Genomic DNA, 26060 nt, shown 5'->3' on the forward strand with positions numbered 1-26060 from the left:
TACTTGAGGACAATATTATGGAAATGGAAGAGGATGTAGATGAAGATGAAATGGGAGATACGATACTGTGTGAAGAGTTTGACAGAGCACTGAAAGACCTGAGTCGAAACAAGGCCCAGGGAGTAGACAACATTCCATCACAACTACTGACGGCCTTGGGAGAGCCAGTCCCAACAAAACTCTACCATCTGATGAGCAAGATGTATGAGACAGGCAAAATACCGTGAGGTTTCAAGAAGAATATAATAATTCCAATCCCAAAGAAAGCAGGTGTTGACAGATGTGAAAATTACCGAACTATCAGTTTAATAAGTCACAGCTGCAAAATACTAACGCGAATTCTTTACAGACAAATGAAAAAATTGGTAGAAGCCGACCTCTGCGAAGATCAGTTTGTATTCCGCAGAAATGTTGGAACACGTGAGGCAATACTGACCCTATGACTTATCTTAGAAAATAGATTAAGGAAAGGCAAACCTACATTTCTACCATTTGTAGACTTAGAGAAAGCTTTTGACAATGTTGACTGGAATACTCTCTTTCAAATTCTAAAGGTGGAAGGGGTAAAATACAGGGAGCGAAAGGCTATTTACAATTTGTACAGAAACCAGATGGCAGTTATAAGAGTCGAGGGACATGAAAGGGTAGCAGTGGTTGGGAAGGGAGTGAGACAGGGTTGTAGCTTATCCCTGATGTTATTCAATCTGTATATTGAGCAAGCAGTAAAGGAATCAAAAGAAAAGTTTGGAATGGGTGTTAAAGTCCATGGAGAAGAAATAAAAACGTTGAGGTTTGCCGATGACATTGTGATTTTGTCAGAGACAGCAAAGGACTTGGAAGAGCGGTGGAACGGAATGGACAGTGTCTTGAAGGGATGATGTAAGATGAACATCAACAAAAGCAAAACGAGTATAATGGAATGTTGTCAAATTAAGTTGGGTGATGCTGAGGGAATTAGATTAGGAAATGACACACTTAAAGTAGTAAAGGAGTTTTGCTATTTGGGGAGCAAAATAACTAATGATGGTCGAAGTAGAGAGGATATAAAATGTACTCTGTCAATGGCAAGGAATCCGTTTGTGAAGAAGAGAAATTTGTTAACATCGAGTATAGATTTAAGTGTCAGGAAGTCGTTTCTGAAAGTATTTGTATGGAGTGTAGCCATGTATGGAAGTGAAACATGGACGATAAATAGTTTAGACAAGAAGAGAATAGAAGCTTTCGAAATGTGGTGCTACAGAAGAATGCTGAAGATTAGATGGTTAGATCACACAACTAATGAGGAGGTATTGAATATGATTGGGGAGAAGAGGAGTTTGTGTCACAACTTGACTAGAAGAAGGGATCGGTTGGTAGGACACGTTCTGAGGCATCAAGGGATCACCAATTTAGTATTGGAGGGCAGCGTGGAGGGTAAAAATCGTAGAGGGAGACCAAGAGATGAATACACTAAGCAGATTCAGAAGGATGTAGCCTGCAGTAGGTACTGGGAGATGAAGAAGCTTGCACAGGATAGAGTAGCATGGAGAGCTGCATCAAACCAGTCTCAGGACTGAAGACAACAACAACAACAACAGGAAATGTGAAACATATACCAGAATAATTGTCTGTTTGTCAGGATATTACATGAATAATGTAGACTTGAGGTCAAAATTTTTTGTACCTCAATTATTTGCATAGAACAGATGATAGAAATGTACTGAACTTCATTTCAAGTAAGGGAACCTTTAATAGACCACCAATCATTGAAATACCTGTATCAATGTGCGTGTAGAAGAACATTGCATTGGCATAAATAAAGATATTATTATTTTGTGGCTTGGGTACCAAGGAGAACTTTCAGGGCTGTAGAACTAGTCAATAATGTGTTGCTCAATTGAAATTTTGGTATCCCCACCAGCAGACAAATGTATGGACACAGATGAACTGCAGTGGGTCCTGTGGTAGAGTAGTGCAGAAAGCTATCATGGACGTCATGTGTGGAGTGTCATATGGGCAGAACTGCTGACTCAAGTGTTTACTTGCCGGGGACGATAGGTTGGGCCAGTGAGTTCCTATGGAGTGATCGACTAACACTGACCTGGCTTCCACATTGCAGCATGCTCTTGTTTCCACATGTTATTTGTTTGGTAATTCATGCTGGTTGCATTTTGTGCTTTTCTCCCTGTGTCTCTACATGGTGTTTGGACTCCCTGTTCCCCCATAGATCAACTTGCACATTGAGTTTATCCTCTTCTGCGGTCCAGCTTCCAGGCTCCCGGGTTGAGTGCCCACAGTTGGCTAGATTAGTGACATTTGTGCTGATGGCTAGGTTTTGCAACATTGTCGTGCCTGTGCAGATACAAGAGAAACAATTATGTTGAAGTATGGTTTTTCACTGTAGTAAGTGTTGCAAGTATTAATTATAGATTTGCATAAGGCATTTGGTTCTATAAATCATACAGTACTTTTGTCCAAATTAGCGGTATAAGAGCAGTATCACTAAAATTCATAAGTTATCTCTGAGATGGGAGACAGTATGCTAAACTATCTTATAAGAATGGAAGTAAGAATGCCTCACAGTAAAATCAGCATACAAGACTCTCAACTTTGGAGTTCCCAGGGAAGTATTCTTAGATCATAAAACTTAAAGCTAGTGAACTATGCTGCTGATACAGCATTTATTATCCTCAGCCGCAATGAGCAGATAGCATTCCAAAACAATAAAGACAACTTTGAACTAATCGTGGAACATCTGATCATGAATAAACTTATACCGAATAAGGCCAAGACTGTTGTGATAAAGTTGGTGCTCAATTGCAACCAGTCTCAAGTGTATATAAATATTGAATCACTGTCTACAGTTGAAACATCCAATGAACATACATTTTTAGACATTGTTATTGATGAGTGTCTTACATGAAAAGAGTCTGTCAGCTACATCTGTAAAGAGACTAGCTGAAATATTTGGTTACTAAAACACCTGAAAAATATATAACTTCTCCTATCATTAAACAAATGTGCTATGGATTAATCCCTTCACATTTACAACACGAGACTGAAATTTGGGGTGGAGCACCAACAGTCTACATGGATAAAATATTCAGGCTTCAGAAGATACTAGTTATGGTAATTACTACTTTAATGACACTAGTCATGTTGGGACTATATTAAGTATAATTTATTGACTATATAATAAAGGTATATGCTTATGACAATTACATTTGCAAAAGAGAATTATGCAATAAGCATAATGAATAGAGATTTTATTAATGCAATACATGAACAAGGTGTATTCAAATAACTTACGGGAATGCAGCTGGGTGACGACATTCTATACTCGGAGAAACTAAGGTCTCATAAGATGTTGTTATTATGATACTGAGTAACAAAAGAGCTACAAATGAAAGTCCACTTGCATTTTATAATAGGTTGCCAAATAATGTAAAGCAGCTCTGTGGAAATTTCTTTAAGAGCAAGTTGAAACAGCTGTTAATTAAAAGACTTTTATACCAACTCAGACATTTCTGAACTCCATTATCAGTAGTATTACTTTTGAATGTTGCAGTGTATTAGTGGCAGTGAATGTTTATATAATGGCATCTAATGTGCTTCTATTTTAGCTTATGTATTCCTTGTATGTACGACATGATATCATCATTGTAAGTGTGCAGTAATTACAATGTTCAAGGCTGTAAAGGTATCATAGACAAATAAAGGTCAATAATAATAATAATAATAATAATAATAATATCATTTCTTATGTTATAAAAATCCTACACTGGTGCTTTTCTATGTTAATAATCATGCATAATAATATTGTATTGTATTGTATTGTATGGAACTGAGGACCTAGAAATGATGGAGAGGCTTTGTCCCTGCCATAGCCCACAGTGGTACACAATCCCACAACAGGCTACAGCAGTCCACTCACCCCACCGCCGCCCCACACCGAACCCAGGGTTATTGTACGGTTCAGCCCCCAGTGGACACCTCCCCTCCCCCAGGAACATATCACACCAGACGAGTGTAACCCCAATGTTTGCATGGTAGAGTAATGATGGTGTATGTGTACGTGGAGAAAGTGTTTGCGAAGCAATCGCTGACATAGTGTAACTGAGGCAGAATAAGTGGAACCAGCCCACATTCGCCAAGGCAGATGGAAAACCGCCTTCAAAGCCATCCACTGACTTGCTGGCACACCGGACCTCGACACTAATCCGTCGCATGGATTTGTGCCGTGGACTGGCATGCCTCCTACCCGGAAAGCATTGCCTTAGACCGCACAGCTAACCGAGCGGGCATGCATAATAGTACATACCTGTAGCTATATTTGGGTATTTCAGACACATCATATTGTCATATGCTTGTTCCTTAATACTATCTATGATGAGTTTCCATTGTGTTGATTTCTTTTGATTTGAAAAGTGTATTTGTAATACTGCATCTATGTTTATGTAACTTATTGTCTGTTCAGGATAAGCAATGCCCCAGTTGCAGATATTTTAATTATTTGGGCAAAATGTGAAGACGGCAAGTTACGAGGATTCATTGTGGAAAGGAATGGAGCTAAAGGATTGGCAACACCCAAAATAGAAGGCAAATTCTCACTTCGGGCATCTGCTACAGGAATGATTTTCTTAGATGAAGTTGAAGTTCCAGAGGAAAACGTTCTTCCTGGTGTGACTAGTTTCAAAGTAAGCTTGAATTTTGTTTTTGTCATGTGTCACCATAACTCACTACCATGATCCCTAATCTTATACCAGAACATACTGAATATGGGCAGAGTAATTCAGTCAAGAATTGCAATGTGTGAGACTGACAACTACGTTGCGACACCAACCAAGAGCAGTATGTAATTCTTTGTTAAATGAGAATTGTGTGTTGGTAGGAACAAGTGATGGTAAAGTGTCATGTTTTGTGTATGTATTAACTCAGAACAGCAAGAAAAATTTCTTTATTCTAGTAGAAGCATCTTTAGGCAACAGATGCAAAAGTTACTTTATTTTCTACAATTTTCTTCTTTATTATGCCTGTAATGTCTAGAACTTCCTTTAGATTCCACAGATGAGTGTATTTTAATTCCCTTAGCTGAAGGTTTACCCAGCAAAACGATCCAATTATCCGGCCAGGGTGTCGGTGCCCCTGTGTTCATGCCCTATAAGCAAGGAGGGGAGGTAGTAATGGTGTACTTTCCAGTACTGTTACAAGAGGAGTGCTGTCATGCGCTAAATGTCTATACTCACATCTGAATGAAGTACCCATTTAGAATAAGACCAGAATTGGGACACATAGTATATCTCACCTTGGCTGCTCACAGTGGGCAGCAGTAAGAAGGGCAATATCTGGAAAACTATCTTCCCCAGTGACATCGCTATTTTCTACGTGTGTATCTGTTGATTCTTTGTCTGCTGTTTCACTGAAGGATGACAATGCTGACTTTTTGTTTGAATCTGTGCTGAATGATTTTATTTATATTTTCAGTTCCTTGGCCATCAAAGTGTGTCTCCTCCAATCATCATCACACACTTTTTTGGCATGATACGTATACTTTCCAGTGTTCTAATGACACAGCAGTAAAAGATAATGTCACAGCCACATAAGCAAAGTGACACTGTGGTCTAGTGGTTAGCATTTGTGGCTAGTAATGCGAAGGTCCTGTGTTTGATTCCCACTGTGTTTGATTCCCAGTGACCATCTCAAATTTTTCGTAGGTGGAAAGGTTTGGAAGGAAATCCACTTAGCCTTGTAATGGCAACTATAACCAGAAAAATTGATGCATAAATCACCAAAGTAGTGTTACATCAAAAGGTATGCACCAAGCTAGACGACAAACGACATTTATTTATTAGCAGCGGAAGCATGAGCTGTTAAGTTTTTCAGGTTAGAGAGTAAGATGTGTGATGTATCATGATTATCTTTGCAAGATTTCATAATAGTTCTGTAGGATTTAGGTCTAGATGGCGTGACAGCAGTAAGAAGGGACATTTTTTGCAAGACTTTACCAATTGAATAAAGAGAAAATGTTTGTTGCTCCGTAATTAATGTGAAAGTTTGATTTTCTTTGTTTCTACAGATTTGTAGTTTTTTTGCCATTTCTACATGATAGTCTGAAGTTTTCCTGTTGTAGTCACAGAGGAAATGTGAACAAAAAATAAAACTCTGCAGTCACAACAATGACACTGTTCACACATTGCCACTTTGCAATATTTTTCACAGTGCAGTGTGTATGGATCCATGGCTCATCTAAGTAAACCATTGGTCACTTTATGCTAATGCTTCATTTTTAAAATTTTTTTAAAGTCTGATATCATAGGCTTTTTTGCCAGTATGTTCATGACTCATTCATTCTAGCAACTTCTAAAATCAAATCCCATAGATGGAACAGTTTTTCTTAGAGTTTCTTTTCTAGTAGGGGAGGCTAATTCAGTGAAACAACAGCTGTGAAATTTCTGCAAAGATTGTATTTCCTTCCATGTCCATAATATTGCAGCAATTTATTTAGATCACCAATGAAATATTTATTGTATGCATTTCTCTAATTCTGTTTTGGGGCACATACTTGATGTCCTACTCCACTTGGCATCATATCCCTCCTTCTGTAATTTGCACACCATTCCCTAACTGAATGCATCTTGTAGTGGACTGACAAGGCAGCCAGTCCACAGAGACGGGTAGCCGAGAGGGCACACGTACACACACGCCGACTGGCGCGAAGTCTGGAACAGGATTCGTAATGAATGTGATAAAGAAAAGAACGTAGCTACTAGAACACTTAACTTTTATATCGTCCTTTGGTATACAGCATTCTTGATGATACAAGTGAGACTATCTTGAGATACATGCAATGGTACAAATGGCGCCTTACTAGGTTGTAGCCATTAACTTAGCTGAAGGCTATTCTAACTCTCTCTCGGTAAATGAGAGAAAGGCTTCATCAGTGTAGTCGCTAGCAACGTCGTCGTACAACTGGGGCGAATGCTAGTACGTCTCTCTCGAGACCTGCCTTGTGGTGGCGCTCGGTCTGCGATCCTGACAGTGGCGACACGCGGGTCCGACATGTACTAATGGACCGCGGCCGATTTAAGCTACCACCTAGCAAGTGTGGTGTCTGGCGGTGACACCACATTCCTCCCCCGCAAATCGGCGGACGGCCGTGTGATAAGGCTTCCGCCCGCCGTGGGGAGGACCCCATGTTGACGTATGCGATGGGGTGGGGAGCCTAACAACAGGCGAGGCTGTGCCACCCGCACCCTGCCATTCGGTCCGAGGGGAGCTAGGAAACGCCTGAAAACCTAGTCCAGGGCGCACGTTAACATGCAGTGTATGCGCCCGTAATGAGACAGGAGGGGCCGAAGGGTCGACCTCCATTGCGTCGGGGGTTCCGACGCGCGTTGACAACATCTGGGCCGGAGCGGGCAAGAGTGCCATGGCGGAGAACAGCTGGTCACGGGGAGCGATCGGCGGCGCGCGACCCAGGGAGGCGCTGGGCTGCTGCAGCGAAGCGTCCACTGCGGGCGGCGCCGGCGGGAGAACAGGCGGCGGCGGCGGCAACGGCGCGTCGCCATGGGGCAAAATGGAAGGCATCGTCGGTAACACCTGGGGATGAGGCGAGCCAGTAGATGGGTCCCCAGGGCGCTGACCGGACGGCACCGTCACTGAAAGCAGACGGGGAGCGGCAGAACCTGGGCGACGACAGAGGTGCAGCTGATTGAGATGCCGACGCACCACACCAGAGGCCCCCAAAACCAAATACATCGCGCGGCCGAGGCAGCGAAGAATGCGCCCTGCGAGCCAACGCCGTGAACCTCGATAGTTGCGATAGAAGACAACGTCGCCAGGAGCAAAAGCAGGAGTCTGCCGCTGCACAGGAACCTGATGCGGCGGATGCAGCAAAGACATCAAGGTTCGATGAGGACGACCGTGGAGCAACTCAGCCGGCGAGCGACCCTCGCTGGGCTGAGAGCGATACGAGGACAAAAAGAGCAACAATGCGTCCTCCCGAGAATGCGACTCTTTCAACTTCAACATCTGTGACTTGAAAGTCCGGACCAATCGTTCTGCGGCACCGTTTGACTGAGGCGAAAACGGCGCGGATGTCAGATGTTGAATACCATTGGCCTTGCAGAATGACTGAAATTCTGCGGACAGGAATTGTGGGCCATTGTCGGAAACAATAGTGTGTGGAAGACCTTCAAGGCAAAAAATAGCAGACAACGCTTGGATTGTGGCAGATGACGTCGTGGAAGACATCCGGACAACAAAAGGAAAATTACTGAAAGAATCGACCACAACCAACCATCGAGCATTCCAGAATGGACCGGCAAAATCTATGTGCAAGCGTTGCCAAGGGGAAGTGGCTTTCGGCCATGCAAAGAATTTCCGCGGCGGCGCGTATTGTTGTTCGGCACACGCCAGGCAAGAAGAGCACATATTCGTAATCGCAGCATCGATGCCGAACCAAGTACAGTGCTGACGAGCAAGTTGTTTCGTTCGAACTATACCCCAATGTCCTTGGTGAAGGAGCCGTAAGACAGAGGACTGTAACGAACGCGGGACCACTACTCTGGACTGATCATTATCCGAACGCAACAACAAAACACCACGTCGTACAAAAAGTCTCTCCTTGTGAGCAAAAAATCGGCAAACCAACGGATCCTCGATCCGCGACGTTGACAAGGGCCATTGCGTAGCAACAAAACACAAAACAGTAGCAAGGACAGGGTCAGCAGCTGTGGCTATAGCTACACGACGAAAATCAATCGGAAATGAGTCGACCACATCATCGGTTTCCGAATCAATGAACATGGAAGCAAGTTTGGAAGAATCGAATGCTTTATCCTCAGCAACAGGCAAACGGGACAACGCCTCAGCGTTGCCGTGCTTAGCAGTGGACCGATACAAGATATCGTAGTGGTACTGCGAGAGGAAAATTGACCAGCGAATGAATTTCTGCGCTGTACGTGGAGGTATAGGCTTGTGCGGATGAAAAAGCGATGTCAAAGGTTTGTGGTCTGTGATGATGGTAAAGTGACGACCATACAAGAAATCATGAAACTTTGTAACACCAAATACGAGAGCCAAAGCTTCTTTCTCTATCTGTGAATAATTTCTTTGCGCCGACGACAGCAATTTGGACGCAAAGGCAATAGGGCGATCATGTGAACCATCTTTGTGTGCAAGCACAGCACCGATCCCGAAATCCGATGCATCGACCATCAACAAAAGTGGTTTCTGGGGATCGAATGGCGTAAGGCAAGTATTAGAAAGCAACGCCGATTTCAACTGGCGAAAGGCACGTTCGCATTCCATCGTCCAGACGAACGGAAAGACCTTTACGGCGTAAGCGATGAAGCGGAGCTGAAATGGAAGAGGCATTGCGTAGAAAGCGATGATAATAGGTAATTTTTCCCAACACACTCTGTAGCTGCTTCACATTCTGTGGTGAAGGCAAGTCCTGTATGGCACGGAGGTGCTCCAGACTCGGATGTATGCCTTGGGCATTGATTACATGTCCCAAATATGGTAAGTCACGAGCAAAAAACACACATTTGTCCTTCCGCAAGCGAAGACCATTTTGTCGCAAGACCTGAAATAATGTGCGGAGGTTTGCTAAATGTTCGGCTTCTGTCTTTCCGGAGATCACAATATCGTCCAGATAGTTCGCAGCAGTAGGGACCGACGCACAAACAGTTTGTAAATATTGCTGAAACAATGCAGGGGCGGAAGCGCACCCGAATGGCAGTCTTTTGAATCGGTACAAACCAAGATGCGTGTTAACCACCAAGACGCGCTGGGATTCGTCGTCCACCGGTATTTGCAAGTACGCATCTGCTAGGTCCAACTTTGAAAAATACGTTCCCGGGCACAGTTTGTCAAAAAGATCTTCCGGGCGGGGCAAAGGAAAAGTAGCAGTCACAAGTTGTGGATTCACAGTTGCCTTGAAGTCCACGCAAAGTCTCAATTTTCCGGAAGGTTTTTGCAAAATAACTAAGGGTGATGCCCAGAGAGAAGCCTGCACACGTTCAATTACACCTTGCGATTCTAAATCGTTTAATGTTCTGGCGACCTCATCACGCAATGCGTGGGGAACATTGCGCGCTCTGAAAAATTTCGGTTGCGCGTCGACTTTCAGTTCCAAATGTGCTTCATAGTTCGTAGCGCAACTAAGGCCCGGTGCAAAAATGTCTGCAAATTCGTCACACAGATGAGAAACACTGTCTGAAGGCACAGTCTCGTTCACTGATAGGACCTGATTTACTATAGACAAGTTAAACAACTGAAATAAATCTAACCCAGACAAGTTCACTGCAGTAGAAGAACGAAGGACGTAAAAAGACACAAGTTTTGTTTGTCCCTTGTATGTGGCAAGAAGAGTGCACTGTCCTAATACAGGGATAGCTTGTCCGGAATAACTATTTAACTGAACACGTGCAGCACGCAACGGAGGTTTGCCCAGTTGTTTGTACGTGTCGTGATTGAGCAATGAAACTGCAGCTCCGGTATCAAGCTGGAATGGTATCACTTGTCCGGCAAAGTCCAAATCTACAAAAAGTTTGTCCTGCTGACGACATGAGCGACTGTTTTGTGCAACTTGAATAGACACTGGAACAGAATCACGCGCGACGTGACGGGACTTCCGTCGACGTCGACGCACACTTTTTGTGGGACGAACACAGTCACTGTTAGCGAGAGGAACACTGGACGGGGTGGAATTAACTACATGAATGTCCATGGGCGAAGGTGCACGAGCCCGATTGTCCTTGGTTCGATTCCGGCGCGAAGCAAAGGGCCTGGAATGGGTGTGAGTGTCTGATCTAAGCTTTTTCTGGCAAACACTTTGAACATGTCCTTTATTATTACAGAAAAAGCAAATAGCCTGGCGTGATGGGCAATTCTCACGCGAATGTCTAGTTGCACACCGCGGGCATGATTTCACTGCATTTGCTTGCTTTCGCGGGACACGTGGCGGTGCGAACGTGCGCGAAGGCTGTTTACAGTTCCGCGCAGCGCGCGCGGCGGGCCGGTTAATGCAACACACAGCTGGCGAAGTTTCAAATGATTCCTGAGCAAAGTCAAGTGTGTCTTGCCTATCTAATATGTCTATCACTTGTTGAAGGGAGGGATTGACTAGTTTCAAAATCTGTTCCCTTATGCGAACATCAGAAACGTTCTGTGCAATTGCATCACGGACCATTGTATCTGAATAAGGGAGTCCACAGTCACATTCAAATAAACAATCCCTAGTAAGTCCTTGCAAAGTTGCAACCCACTCCCGATTAGTCTGACCGGCCGTACGTTTTGTACGAAAGAACGTATACCTTTTTGCAACGACATTAACTGTTTCTTTGAAATAGGCATCTAAAGCAGACAAAATTTCTTCGTAGGACAGAGTTGCTACGTCGCGTCGGGGAAACAACTTCACTATCACATGGTAGGTGGACACACCGACACACGAAAGCAAAAACGGCTGCTGCTCATTACCTTGAATTCTGTAGGCGGCGAGATGAAATCAAAATTGTCGGGACCATTCTGTCCAAGACTCAACGGCTGCATCAAAGCTACGAAACGGGGGTGCAACCGCATGTTGTGGCTGCGGTAGCGGCGAAGCGGCGGCGGCCGCATCGAGTGGCAGTGCACGCTGACCCTGGACGAGCTGTCCAAGGGCATCCAATAACGCTTGCGTCTGCTGATTCTGCAAGCGATAAAATTCGGACAGTACATCTGGAGAATGTGGCGAAGCCATGACACAAGCAAATTAATACAATACGAACGCTAAAGTCCCTTTTGAGACTCGTCGCCAATGTAGTGGACTGACAAGGCAGCCAGTCCACAGAGACGGGTAGCCGAAAGGGCACACATACACACACGCCGACTGGCGCGAAGTCTGGAACAGGATTCGTAATGAATGTGATAAAGAAAAGAACGTAGCTACTAGAACACTTAACTTTTATATCGTCCTTTGGTATACAGCATTATTGATGATACAAGTGAGACTATCTTGAGATACATGCAATGGTACAAATGGCGCCTTGCTAGGTCGTAGCCATTAACTTAGCTGAAGGCTATTCTAACTGTCTCTCGGCAAATGAGAGAAAGGCTTCGTCAGTGTAGTCGCTAGCAACGTCGTCGTACAACTGGGGCGAGTGCTAGTACGTCTCTCTCGAGACCTGCCTTGTGGTGGCGCTCGGTCTGCGATCCTGACAGTGGCGACACGCGGGTCCGACATGTACTAATGGACCGCGGCCGATTTAAGCTACCACCTAGCAAGTGTGGTGTCTGGCAGTGACACCACACATCTTTTATCACCTTCTGTGTCAGCACTATCACACTCTCCTTGTTTTCATTTCCTGTAATATTAATGATGTTAATAGCAAGTAGTCATGGCTTTCCACAAAGGTATTTTCTGCAGTCCCTTTTTGTGCTCTGAGTTGGACTGGAACATTACTGTAATGAGTCAAATCGCCAAGTAGTTCCCATTACAGCCAGGTAACTGATTCACCTTGCCGAGTAATACAGAGTACTTATTGTAGTTGTTGAATTCATCAGTCTGAAGACTGACTTGTTTTCCTGTATAAGCCTTTTACTACCTGCATAACTACTGCACCCTGCCTACTGTATTTAACATTGATTTCCTCCTGCAATTTTTACCCCTGACATGTTCCTCTAGGCCAAATTAAACTATTCTTTGATGCCTCAGGATGTGTCTAATCAATCTCTTTCTTCTGTTAGGCAAGTTTTGATGTTAAGCTCTTTGATGTCTAATTCCATTCAGTACCTCCTTGTTACTTATCCAATCTATTCATTTAATCTTCAGGATTTTTCTGTAGCACCACATAAGCTTATATTCTCTTTACCATTTATTTTCTTCATTTCACTTCTACATGATGCCACACTCCAAATGAATACATTCATAAAAGGCTCCCTAACACTTAAATTTGTATTTGTTGTTAACATCATCTTGCTTTTCAGGAAAGTTTTTCTTGCTATTGCCAGTCTATGTTTCATGTCATTTGTACGTCTGCTGTCATCAGTTATTTTGCTACCCAAATAGTATGATTTCTCTACTTTCAGCATTTAATTTCATAATCATCACCTGATATAATTCAACTACACTCCATTACTCCTGTTTCACTTTCTTAGATGTTAATTTTATATCCTGTTTTCAAGACAATGTTCACCCCATTCAGCTGATCTTGCAAATACTTTGCGATACGTTGCATAATTTCAGTGTCATCATCAAACCTTAAAGTTTCTTGTCTGGGAACTTAAATTCTTTTTTCCATGTTTCACCTTGGTTTCCTTTGATGCTTGCTCAATTTACAGATGAAGTTACTTAGGGTATATGCTACAATCCTGTCTCACTCTTTTCTCAATTATTGCCTCTCTTTCATGTCCTTTGACTCTGGGCTGTACTTGTTTTAGATAACCTTTCACTCCATGTGTTTTATCATTGATAAATTCATAATTTTGAGGAGAGTATTCCCGTCAACACTGTCAAATGCTTTTCCTCCGTCTACAGATAGTATAAATGTCTATTTATTAAATACATCAAACTGAGATCAGTGCATATGTTTTTGTCCTCCTCTTTAGGTATCATGGAATCACTTCTTTCTTGGGATCTGACATTTTCTTCATACACTGCTGAACATTGCTTCTACAAAGGGTGAACCATAATTCCACCAGTACACTTTCAGAGGTAGTAGCATGAACAAAACAAGAAAGAAATGTCTAGTAAACATAGGCTCTAAAATGCATACCTTAAGAGCTATGAGCACTTGTTCAGTACAAGTGATGTGTTTCACAGTAGCAAAGATGACCATGTGCTCGTAGCTCTTAAGGTACCAGTTTTGGAGCCCATACTTGCTAGACTTTTTTTCTTGTTTTGATCCATACCATACATAGCCTGTGAATGTTGTTCTGTGGAGTTGGTTCACCCTGTATAATGCGGTCTCTACAAATGAAATAACCTTGGCAATTGTTAATTTGAAACCCTTTGGGTATGAACCCTAATTCTTTCCTTCTCATACAGAAATACTACTGTACTTACCTGTGTGTGTTCGATATTCACTCTCTATGTTCTAAATAATCTTGTCAGTTTTATATTTTCTTTTGAAATATGATGTAACCACTGAACTCTAAAACATACACTATAATTTAATCATCAGATGAACATGTTAACTGTTGCAGAGGATTGGTTTCCATGATCTCGCTAATATCCAAAATCCACTCATTGTGAGAATGCAATTGCGGCAGTGCTAGACAGGGAGCAGTGCTGTAGGTTTTGTGCCATTTTATTTTGAGACTACAGCTTGCTGTAGTTTGACAGAAAGCATGGCAAATAGATGGATCAGGCTGAATGCCTTCTGTTTTTGTCCAAAGTTTTTTGTACATTTGGGTACAAAAATCTTCAGTAATTATCAAATTTGTGTGTGCTTCAGAGGAATTAGAAATTCAGAGAAGAAGAAAGTTGCTTAAAATCTACTGCTGTCTTTTGAATGCATGGAAATAAAATATCCAAATTCATAATAGTGATTATGTATAAAACTATTTTTGTGTTTAGCAGGATATAAGCAGAGTTTAGTTTCTGAGAGGATGAAACTGGTACAAGGGTATACTCTGCAATGGTTTTAGGATAACGACTGAATTTGATGTACCATAAACTGGGTTAAATTATGCAACCTGGGTTACTTTACACACTTCCCATTAAGTTCTGTGGGGTGCTGCCCATGGCCTGTTTTGGAAATTCTGAGTAAAATGGCTGCTTAGATAAGACATAGTGAACTTTACTGGTTTGAAAATTCATGACAGTGTTGTTCGTACATCATGCTGCTGGATGATAAATGCAGTTAATTGGATGTGAGTATCTTTACGTGTTTTTACATTGCTTAGAAACTGTCATTGCCATGTCATAGTTATGTGGAACAGTAGGTGAAACACACTTTTAGTGGAGACATTTTACTAGCAATCTGAAAACAAGCAAAAGTGTGTGACTTTTGCTTGGGTGGAGTAACTTTACGACGACTGCAAACAAAAGCAGAAAATAAGGATACTGAGGAAATTATTGGACAAGTGCTATCTTATGATGAGATTCAAGTTAAGTTTGTGAAGATGACAAGTGACTCAACATAGACATTTGTATGGCCTGATGTTGGAGATATCTCCAAAATCAATAACTAGGGGCTACATGATGAACCTGTGGTATTACAAAGATGATCTTTGTAGTTCAAAGAACACCTGCAATCTTTTATATACGTATCCAGTCTTTATTGAAGTGAAATCAAGGTTAGTAGTGCCTCATCCTGCTATAGAAATACTATAAAAGTGAAGAGTGAGAAACTCGTGCTCCAGACACAGCGGAAACATTATTTTCAATTTACATAATAAAAACTTAAAATTTAAATGACTTGCCATATTCCATTTATCCTTGTAATAGGTTCCAACAAGTCAATAAAGCTATGAAAAGTGTCATGCCACTTCAGATTTCTGTTTTCTTTCCATTTAAAATTTCCAGATGTGTAAAGTTATCCATTATAAGGCAATACTGCCAAATATCTTGCAAAGTACACTGAAGAGCCAAAAACCTGGTACACCTGCCTAATATTGTGTAGGGCCCCCGCAATCACGCAGAAGTGCCACAACATGAGTGGCATGGACTCGACTAATGTCAGAAGTAGTGCTGGAGGGAACTGACACCATGAATGCTTCAGGGCTGTCCATAAATCCATAAGAGTATGAGAGGGTGGAATCTCTTCTGCACAGCGCGTTGCAAGGCATCCCAGATATGCTCAATAATGTTCATTTCTGGGGAGTCTGATGGCCAGCGGAAGTGTTTAAAGTCAAAAGAATGTTCCTGGAGCCACTCTATAGCAATTCTGGACATATGGGGTGTCGCGTTGTCCTGCTGGAATTGCCCAAGTCTGTTGGAATGCACAGTGGACATGAATAATGGATACAGGTGATCAGACAGGATGCTTACGTATGTGTCACCTATCACAGTCATCTCTAGACATATCAAGGGTCCCATAGCACTCCCAACTACACACGCGCCACGCTATTACAGAGCCTCCACCAGCTTGAACAGCCCTCAGCTGACATGAAGTGTCCATGAATTAATGAGGTTGTCTCCATACCCTTACACATCGATCCGCTTGTTTCCAGTCATCAACAGTCCAATGTCGGTGTTGATGATCACAGGTGAGGTGTAAAGCTTCATGTCGTGCAGTCATCAAGGGTACACGAGTGGGCCTTTGGCTCCAAAAGACTATGTTGGTGATGTTTCATTGAATGGTTCACACACTGACACTTATTGATGGCCCAGCATTGAAATCTGCAGCAATTTGTGGAAGGGTTGCACTTCTGTCACGCTGAACTATTCTCTTCAGTTGTTGTTGGTCCCGTTCTTGCAGGTCTTTTTCCAGCTGCTGCGATGTCAGAGATTTGAAGTTTTACTGGATTCCCGATATTCACCATACACTCGTGAAATGGTCATATGGGAAAATCCCCACTTCATCGCTGCCTCGGAGATGCTGTGTCCCATCCGTTGTGCACCGACTATAACACCACGTGCAAACTCACTTAAATATTGATAACCTGCCATTGTAGCAGCAGTAACTGATCTAACAACTGCACCAGACGCTTGTTGTCTTATATAGGCATTGCTGACTACAGCGCCATATTCTGCCTGTTAACATATCTCTGCATTTGAATATGCATGTACTCTTTGAATGGAGTAACTTTACACACAATGTTGTTAAAACATGTCATAAACACGATTTCCATTCATTTTGAGGCTACAATTGCCCTTAAGAACCCGAATGATGTACATAAACCCATTTATATCAATTATATAACTAACCACCTCCCCCTTTGAACCATAGTCCTTGCCGTTGGTGGGTAGATCACGTAACTAATGAGGAGGTATTGAATAGGATTGGGGAGAAGAGAAGTTTGTGGCACAACTTGACTAGAAGAAGGGATTGGTTGGTAGGACATGTTTTGAGGCATCACGAGATCACAAATTTAGCATTGGAGGGCAGCGTGGAGGGTAAAAATCGTAGAGGGAGACCAAGAGATGAATACACTAAGCAGATTCAGAAGGACGTAGCTTGCAGTAGGTACTGGGAGATGAAGAAGCTTGCACAGGATAGAGTAGCATGGAGAGCTGCATCAAAGCAGTCTCAGGGCTGAAGACCACAACAACAACAACAACAACAACATAACTAACCACACTTTATAAAATCAAGAAAACACAAAAAATGTGTTTATAGTATCTCCAGTTGTCAGTAACAGGAATATTCTTAGTTTTGATGTGAAAAGCAGAAAAATAAATGGAGGAGAATGAAATACTTTTTTTTGTGCAATAAGAAAAATTATTGGCTCTGGCCAGTTATATTAAGACAATACATTTTACTGATATTAAGCTTGCAGTGACTCATAAATGATCATCATTGTGTTGTATTGTATTGTATTGTATTGTATTGTATTGTATGTTAACCGGGGGCCTAGAAACGACGGAGAGGCTCCGTCCCCGCCGCAGCCACAGTGGTCCACAACCCTACGATGACTACCGCGGTCCATGTCACCCCTCTACCGCCCCACACCAAACCACTCTTTCAGGGTTATTGTGCGTTTTGACCACAGCTCTGTGGTCTAATGATTTTATCAACCTGACTGACCATCTTCATCTTAATGAGGGTGACAGTATGGTCTTCAGGAACAACGGTTACAACATTCATCAAATAAATGGAGTGCTTTCAAGTGAGAATCACAATAAGACCACCGACAAAAAGTAGGAAAAGAAACTTGTCTTCTTGCCATTCTGTGGGTCCATGTTGAGCAAGACAAGCCACCTACTGAAAAGACACAAAATCAAATTGATCTTCAGGTCTCTGATAAATATTCGGAAGTCCTGAGACCAGTTAGAGATGGAGCAGGTCACAGAATACCTCGGGTCTACAAGATGGCTTGCGAGTGCGGCCAGTCATATGTTGGAAATCAGTATGAATGGTAGAACAATGCAGACAGAAGAACAAGAGGCTTTATCACATACACTACCTTGAGAAATCCACATTAACTGAACATGCTTTAGAAAACGGTCGCCAGATCAAATTCGATGAAACCACTGTTGTGGCTCACACTAATGGCTTTTGGGACTGTGTAATTAAAGAAGCCAATGAAATAAAAATCACCAATAATGCCCTTAATGGAGATGGTCTCCTGCAGCTCAGGATGATGTGGAATCCAGGGATCACATGGTTGAAGTGGGCATATTGAATGCCAAGTCAAATTATGCTCATATATGGCAAGGCTGTGAGCACCAGTGATATCAGCTGGCAGCTAGCATATATAAGGGTGTACCAGCAGCCCACTGGCAGTCATACCTCTTGAAAATGGCCAATGAGCACTTGGCTGAAAGCTTGTGACGCTCACCTGCTTTGTTTCTTCATTGGTCCTTGGTGTTGACGTACTGCATTGTTATACTGGCTGAAAAATAGGGGGGGGGGGGGGGGGAGTTCAACACTGACTACTGTAATTAATGTAGCTAACAGTTGCACAGTTGTGTTTCACAGTTATTTACTGTCACTGTCCACAACCCCCAATATTACACAGTTCACTATTGGTAAATTTTGATAAGCCTCATTAATAGGTTGCAGGCAAACATCAGCATACTGCTATGATAGTTTGCTGTTGAACATCTATGAGCAGTATAAACCTAACCACACTGTTCACAGTTCTTGCAGAAGAATAAGGTATGTGTGACACTATTTCTCAAATAACTTGAACAGACATTGTCATTGCCTTAATACATGGCCTATTTGTGTTACACTAATTCCACTGTTAAATTTGATGCATTGTTGTTACTTGAAGCAGTACATAATTTCCCTCTGAAAATTGGCCTTGGACGGTCTCAGGACCAAAAATAGGGCCTTTATAAATCCTCACAGTAATAGGCACTGAGACTATACTTTTTTGATGTTTTAAGTTACAGAAATTACAATTAAAACATAACTCATTCAATTAAATGAATAGATCGAAAAATTCCCCCTTTTTAACAGTTCTCTCTACCACAAAGATTAGGCCAAATTATTTGTTTAAATAATGAAATTAGCAGATCTAGTTATGCAAACAATGCTTTTGACCAATCTAGTAATTATTTTGGAATTAAATAAGGGCTGGCCTTGCTAACATGTTTTCGAATAGAGCCAAGTAAATACTTAAAGGATTCTAGTAGTTCTTATTCCAAATGTTTATAATTATTACAGATTTTATTTTTGTTTATAAGTAAACAATAGAATTTAAGTCCTGAAACAATTACTGATTTCACTCTATAACAAAAGATATTAACTAGGAATGGTCAAAATATATTAGGAAATTAATTACATACACAAAGCAAAGCACCAAATTAGACCTGGTGCAGGGAATAGCCTTGATAGGGACAGGGAATGTGATGTAGGTGGTGACCTGATAAAGATAGCTACTCAAACTGATGGCATTAATCTGCATTTCATGCAACTGTTTCAGCATCATGATCAACCTCATCTTAATGCAGCTGTTAAGCACGTTAACATTGGCCTGGAGAGGGCACTGATGGCAGAGGGCATGGGTCACATTGCAGTGGTGCCAGTTGAGTTTATCAGTAGGTTGGGTTTCACTAGGCATGGCCTGCACCTCAACAGGTATGGGAAGGGGAGACTGGCAAAGCTTATAGGTGACAGTGTAGTGGGTGGTGGTAGGATCACTCTTGGAAAAATTCCTGTAGTAGTTGGTGTTAGATCTGCACCATTTTTGAATGAAGTCAGCTGATGGGTATACCTGCTTAAGGGAAGTCCCTCTAAGGGCTCACCTTCAGAGGATGTCATATTTCCAAGTAGAGAAGGAGTTAGCATATTTCATCAGAATATTAAAGCTATTAGAGATAAAGTTAGTGAACTGCTTATAGATGTTGACTATGAAATTATTCGTATATCGGAGCACCACTTAAATAATTTGACAATTCAGAGGCTTCCTTTACCAGGACACAGGTTAGCTGGCTGCTTTTCAAGGATTTCGTTGTGGGGTGGGAGGGTGGCCATGTATGTAAAAAACAGTATTCCTTTTGAGTCCATAGAGGTATATATCATGGCACTGCACTGAACAGATATTTGAATGTTGTGCAGTTGCAATTGAATTTAGTGACACTAAACTTTTAATTGTTGTTGTTTATAGGTCCCCTAATTTTGACTTCAGAGCATTTCTGCCCAAGCTAGAGGGGGTTCTTGATTCACTTTATAGGAAATACGAGAAATTAGTTGTATGTGGTGACTTCAGTATAAATTTTGTACATGATGGTGCAAGAAAAATGATGTTCGTAGATCTCCTAAATTCATATGATCTGATGCAGACTGTGTTTTTCCAACTAGGGTGCAGGGGAACAGTAGCACAGCCCTAAACAATATTTTTATTCATTCTTCATTACTAGATGGGCATTCTGTTAGTAAAAGGGTGAATGCCCTTTCAGACCATGATGCACCAATTTTAACACTAAAAGGATTTTGTACTCAAACAAATGTCACATATAATTAAAAACTATGCAGGCAAGTTAATCCAAAAGCCAGCCGGAGTGGCTGAGTGGTTCTAGGCGCTACAGTCTGGAACCGTGCGACCGCTATGGTGACAGGTTCGAATCCTGCCTCGGGGATGGATGTGTGTGATGTCCTTAGGTTAGTTAGGTTTAAGTAGTTCTACGTTCTAGGGGACTGATGACCTCTGAAGTTAAGTCCCATAGTGCTCAGAGCCATTTGAACCATTTAATCCAAAAGCAAATGAGAATTTTTTAAACCTTGTCAAGGAACAAGAGTGGCAGGATGTTTATAGTGCTGGTAACATAGATGACAAATATAATGCTTTCCTTAACACATTTCTAATGCTCTTTGAGAGCTGCTTTCCATTAGAATGTCCTAAATAGGGTTGTTGTGGTCTTCAGTCCAGAGACTGGTTTGATGCAGCTTTCCATGCGACTCTATCCTGTGCAAGCTTCTTCACCTTCCAGTACTTACTGCAGCCTACATCCTTCTGAATCTGCTTAGTGTATTCATCTCTTGGTCTCCCTCTATGATTTTTACCCTCCACGCTGCCCTCCAATACTAAATTGGTTATCCCTCGATGTCTCAGAACATGTCCTACCAACCGATCCCTTCTTCTAGTCAAGTTGTGCCACAAGCTCCTTTTCTCCCAAATTCTATTCAATACCTCCTCATTAGTTATGTGATCTACCCATCTAATCTTCAGCATTCTTCTGTAGCACCACATTTCGAAAGCTTTTATTCTCTTCTTGTCTAAACTATTTATCGTCCACGTTTCACTTCCATATATGCCTACACTCCATACAAATGCTTTCAGAAATGACATCCTGACATTTAAATCTATACTCAATGTTAACAAATCTTTCTTCTTCAGAAACGATTTCCTTGCCATTGCCATTCTACATTTGATATCGTCTGTACTTCGACCATCATCAGTTATTTTGCTCCCCAAATAGCAAAACTCCTTTAATACTTTAAGTGTCTCATTTCCTAATCTAATTCCCTCAGCATCACCCAACTTAATTCGACTACATTCCATTATCCTCATTTTGATTTTGTTGATGTTCATCTTATACCCTCCTTTCAAGACACGGTCCATTCCATTCAGCTGCTCTTCCAAGTCCTTTGCTGTCTCTGACAGAATTACAATGTCATCGGCGAACCTCAACGTTTTTATTTCTTCTCCATGGATTTTAATACCTACTCCGAACTTTTCTTTTGTTTCCTTTATTGCTTGCTCAATATACAGATTGAATGGCATCGGGGATAAGCTACAACCCTGTCTCACTCCCTTCCCAACCACTGCTTCCCTTTCATACCCCTCGACTCTTATAACTGCCATCTGCTTTCCGTACAAATTGTAAATAGCCTTTCGCTCCCTGTATTTTACCCCTGACACCTTCAGAATTTGAAAGAGAGTATTCCAATCAACATTGTCAAAAGCTTTCTCTAAGTCTACAAATGCTAGAAACGTAGGTTTGCCTTTCCTTAATCTTTCTTCTAAGATAAGTCGTAGGGTCCGTATATCCTCACGTGTTCCAACATTTCTACGGAATCCAAACTGATCTTCCCCGAGGTCCGCTTCTACCAGTTTTTCCATTCGTCTGTAAAGAATTCGCGTTAGTATTTTGCAGCTGTGACTTATTAAACTGATAGTTCAGTAATTTTCACATCTGTCAACACCTGCTTTCTTTGGGATTGGAATTATTATATTCTTCTTGAAGTCTGAGGGTATTTCACCTGTCTCATACAACTTGCTCACCAGATGGTAGAGTTTTGTCGGGACTGGCTCTCCCAAGGCCGTCAGTAGTTCTGATGGAATGTTGTCTACTCCCGGGGCCTTGTTTCGACTTAGGTCTTTCAGTGCTCTGTCAAACTCTTCACGCAGTATCATATCTCCCATTTCATCTTCATCTACCTCCTCTTCCATTTCCATAAAACTGTCCTCAAGAACATCGCCCCTGTATAGACCCTCTAAATATTCCTTCCACCTTTCTGTTTTCCCGTCTTTGCTTAGAACTGGGTTTCCATCTGAGCACTTGATATTCATGCAAGTGGTTCTCCTTTCTCCAAAGGTCTCTTTAATTTTCCTGCAGGCAGTATCTATCTTACCCCTAGTGAGATAAGCCTCTACATCCTTACATTTGTCCCCTAGCCACCCCCGCTTAGCCAGTTTGCACTTTCTGTCAATCTCATTTTTGAGACGTTTGTATACCTTTTTGCCTGCTTCATTTACTGCATTTTTGTATTTTCTCCTTTCGTCAATTAAATTCAGTATCTCCTCTGTTACCCAAGGATTTCTGCTAGCCCTCATCTTTTTACCTACTTGATCCTCTGCTACCTTCACTATTTCATTCCTCAAAGCCACCCATTCTTCTTCTACTGTATTTCTTTCCACCATTCCTGTCAATTTTTCCCTTATGCTCTCCCTGAAACTCTGTACAACCTCTGGTTCTTTCAGTTTTAATCTACAGTTCATAACCAATAGATTGTGGTCAGAGTCCACATCTGCCCCTGGAAATGTCTTAAAATTTAAAACCTGGTTCCTAAATCTCTGTCTTACCATTATATAATCTATCTGAAACCTATCAGTATCTCCAGGCTGCTTACATGTATACAACCGTCTTTTATGGATCTTGAACCAAGTGATAGCTATGGTTAAGTTGTGTTCTGTGCAAAATTCTACCAGGCGGCTTCCTCGTTCATTTTTTACCCCCAATCCATATTCACCTACTACGTTTCCTTCTATTCCCTTTCCTACTATCGAATTCCAGTCACCCATGACTATTAAATTTTCGTCTCACTTCACTATCTGAATAATTTCTTTTATCTCATCATACATTTCTTCAATTTCTTCGTCATCTGCAGAGCTAGTTGGCATAGAGACTTGTAGTACTGTCGTAGGCATGGGCTTCGTTCTATCTTGGCCACAATAATGCGTCCACTATGTTGTCTGTTGTAGCTTACCCGAACTCCTATTTTCTTATTCATTATTAAACCTACTCCTGCATTTCCCCTATTTGATTTTGTATTTATAACCCTGTATTCACCTGACCAAAAGTCCTGTTCCTCCTGCCGCCAAACTTCAGTAATTCCCACTACATCTAACTTTAACCTATCCATTTCCCTTTTTAAATTTTCTAACCTACCTGCCCGATTAAGGGATCTGACATTCCACACTCCCATCCATAGAATGCCAGTATTCTTTCTCCTGATAACGACGTCCTCTTGAGTAGTCCCCGCCCGGAGATCCGAATGGGGGACTATTTTACCTCCGGAATATTTTCCCCACGAGGACGCCTTCATCATTTAATCATACAGTAAAGCTGCATACCCTCGGGAACAATTACGGCTGTAGTTTCCCCTTGCTTTCAGCTGTTCGCAATACCAGAACAGCAAGGCCATTTTGGTTAGTGTTACAAGGCCAGATCAGTCAATCATCCAGACTGTTGCCCCTGCAACTACTGAAAAGGCTGCTGCCCCTCTTCAGGAACCACACATTTGTCTGTCCTCCCAACAGATACCCCTCCGTTGTGGTTGTACCTACGGTACGGCTATCTGTATCGTTGAGGCATGCAAGCCTCCCCACCAACGGCAAGGTCCATGGTTCATGGGGGGCTAAATAGGGTACTAGCAGTAAAAGGCATCCTGGGTGGCTAACTAGTGGGGTAAGGGTATTATGTAGAACAAAGTGGGAATTATATCAAAACGTTAGAAGTGGTCACAATCAAGCTACAGTAGTGCATTGCAAACAGTACTTCAAGGTGCTTAAAAATGTTATTAGGAAGACAAAGAGTACATGGCATGCAAATAGAATAGCTCATTCACAGGATAAAATTAAAACCATATGGTCAGTTGTGAAGGAAGTGTCCGGTCAGCAGCACAAGTTCAGCAATATAAAGTTAGTTTCTGTTAATTGTATATCAGACATATGTACAGTATTTAACAATCATTTTCTGAGCCAAGGTGGAGATTGAGTGAATAATTATATCACTGAAGACTACAGACTCTCATGGATATGATGGAGTGCCTAGCAGAATATTAAAGTACTTTGCTGCACATGTTAGCCCTGTATTTAGCCATATTTCTAATTTTTCGTTTAGGAATGGTCAGTTTCCTGAATAATTAAAGTACTCAGTAGGAAAGCCGCTTTATAAAAAGGAAGAAAGGGATAATGTAGACAATTTTCGACCTATTTCTATGCCATCAATGTTTGCTAAAGTCATTGAAAATGCTCTGTATCTAAGTATAATTGATAATTTTATATCACACATTTTGCTATCAAATGTACAGTTCGGCTTTAGAAGTCGTTTAACAACTCAAAATGCTATATTCTCTTTTCTCTTTGAGGTACTTGATGTGTTAAACAAAAGGTTTCGAGTACTAGCCATATTCTTGATTTAACTAAGGTGTTTGACTGTGTTGGTCACAAAATGTTGCTGCAGAAATTGGACCATTGTGGGATGTGGGTAGTAGCTCACAATTGGTTCACTTCTTACTTTAGCAACAGACAGCAAAAGGTCATTATTCACAGTGTTGAGAATAGTGGTGATGTGGAGTCTGAGTGGGGTACGGTCAAATGGGAGGTGCCACAGGGATCAGTGTTGGGGCCACTCCTATTCCTTATTTATATAAATGATATGCCCTCTAGTATTTCAGGTAACTCTAAAATATTTCTGTTTGCTGATGACACTAGCTTGGTAGTAAAGGATGTTATGTGCAACATGGGCTCGGTTTCAAATAGTGCAGTTCATGACATAAGTTCATGGCTTGTAGAAAATAAACTAATGCTAAATCACAGTAAGACTCAGCTTTTATGGTTTCTAACACACAATTCAACAAAACCTGACATTTTAATTTCACAGAATGGGCGTATGATTAATGAAACTGAAAAGTTCAAATTTCTAGGTGTTCAGATGGATAGTAAACTGTCATGGAAAGCCCACATTCAGGATTTTGTCCAAAGACTTAATGATGCCATTTTTACTGTTCGAACGGTATATGAAGTAAGTGATCGTTCAACATGAAAATTAGTCTACTTTGCTTATTTTCATTCACTTATGACATAAGTCTTATGTCATATAGTATTATATTTTGGGGTAACTCTTATCATTCTCAAAAGATATCTGTGCTTCAGAAACGCACAGTTCGGGCAATAAGTTCGCAAACCTCTTGTTGACCCCTGTTCGCTAGTCTGGGTATTGACATTGGCCTCTCAGTATATTTATTCTTTACTGTCATTTCTTATTAACAATATCAGCTTATTCCCAAGAGTTAGCAGCTTTCACTCAGTTAATACTAGACAGAAATGCAATCTGCATTTGGATTGCACTTCCTTAACCCTTGTGCAGAAAGGTGTGCAGTATACTGCTGCAGCCATTTTCAATGAGCTACCACAAGAGTTCAAAAATCTTAGCAGTCATCTATGCACTTTGAAATTGAAACTGCAGAGTGTCCTCATGTGTTACTCCTTCTATTCTGTCGAGGAGTTCCTTGAAAAATTAAGCTCATTCCTAT

The 26060-nt window shown here is 41.6% G+C and overlaps 1 protein-coding gene across 1 annotated transcript in view; it reads left to right on the plus strand.

Moving 5' to 3' along the window:
* The window catches only part of LOC126248776 (glutaryl-CoA dehydrogenase, mitochondrial), a 173108-nt gene that overhangs the window by 120402 nt on the left and 26646 nt on the right, over nt 1–26060 (plus strand). Inside the window, exon 6 of the mRNA XM_049950145.1 lies at nt 4457–4676. Coding sequence (XP_049806102.1) covers nt 4457–4676 — 220 coding nt within the window. The remainder of the gene's footprint in view (nt 1–4456; nt 4677–26060) is intronic.

This window comes from Schistocerca nitens, chromosome 3 (assembly GCF_023898315.1).
Source record: "Schistocerca nitens isolate TAMUIC-IGC-003100 chromosome 3, iqSchNite1.1, whole genome shotgun sequence".
Classification (NCBI taxonomy): domain Eukaryota; kingdom Metazoa; phylum Arthropoda; class Insecta; order Orthoptera; family Acrididae; genus Schistocerca; species Schistocerca nitens.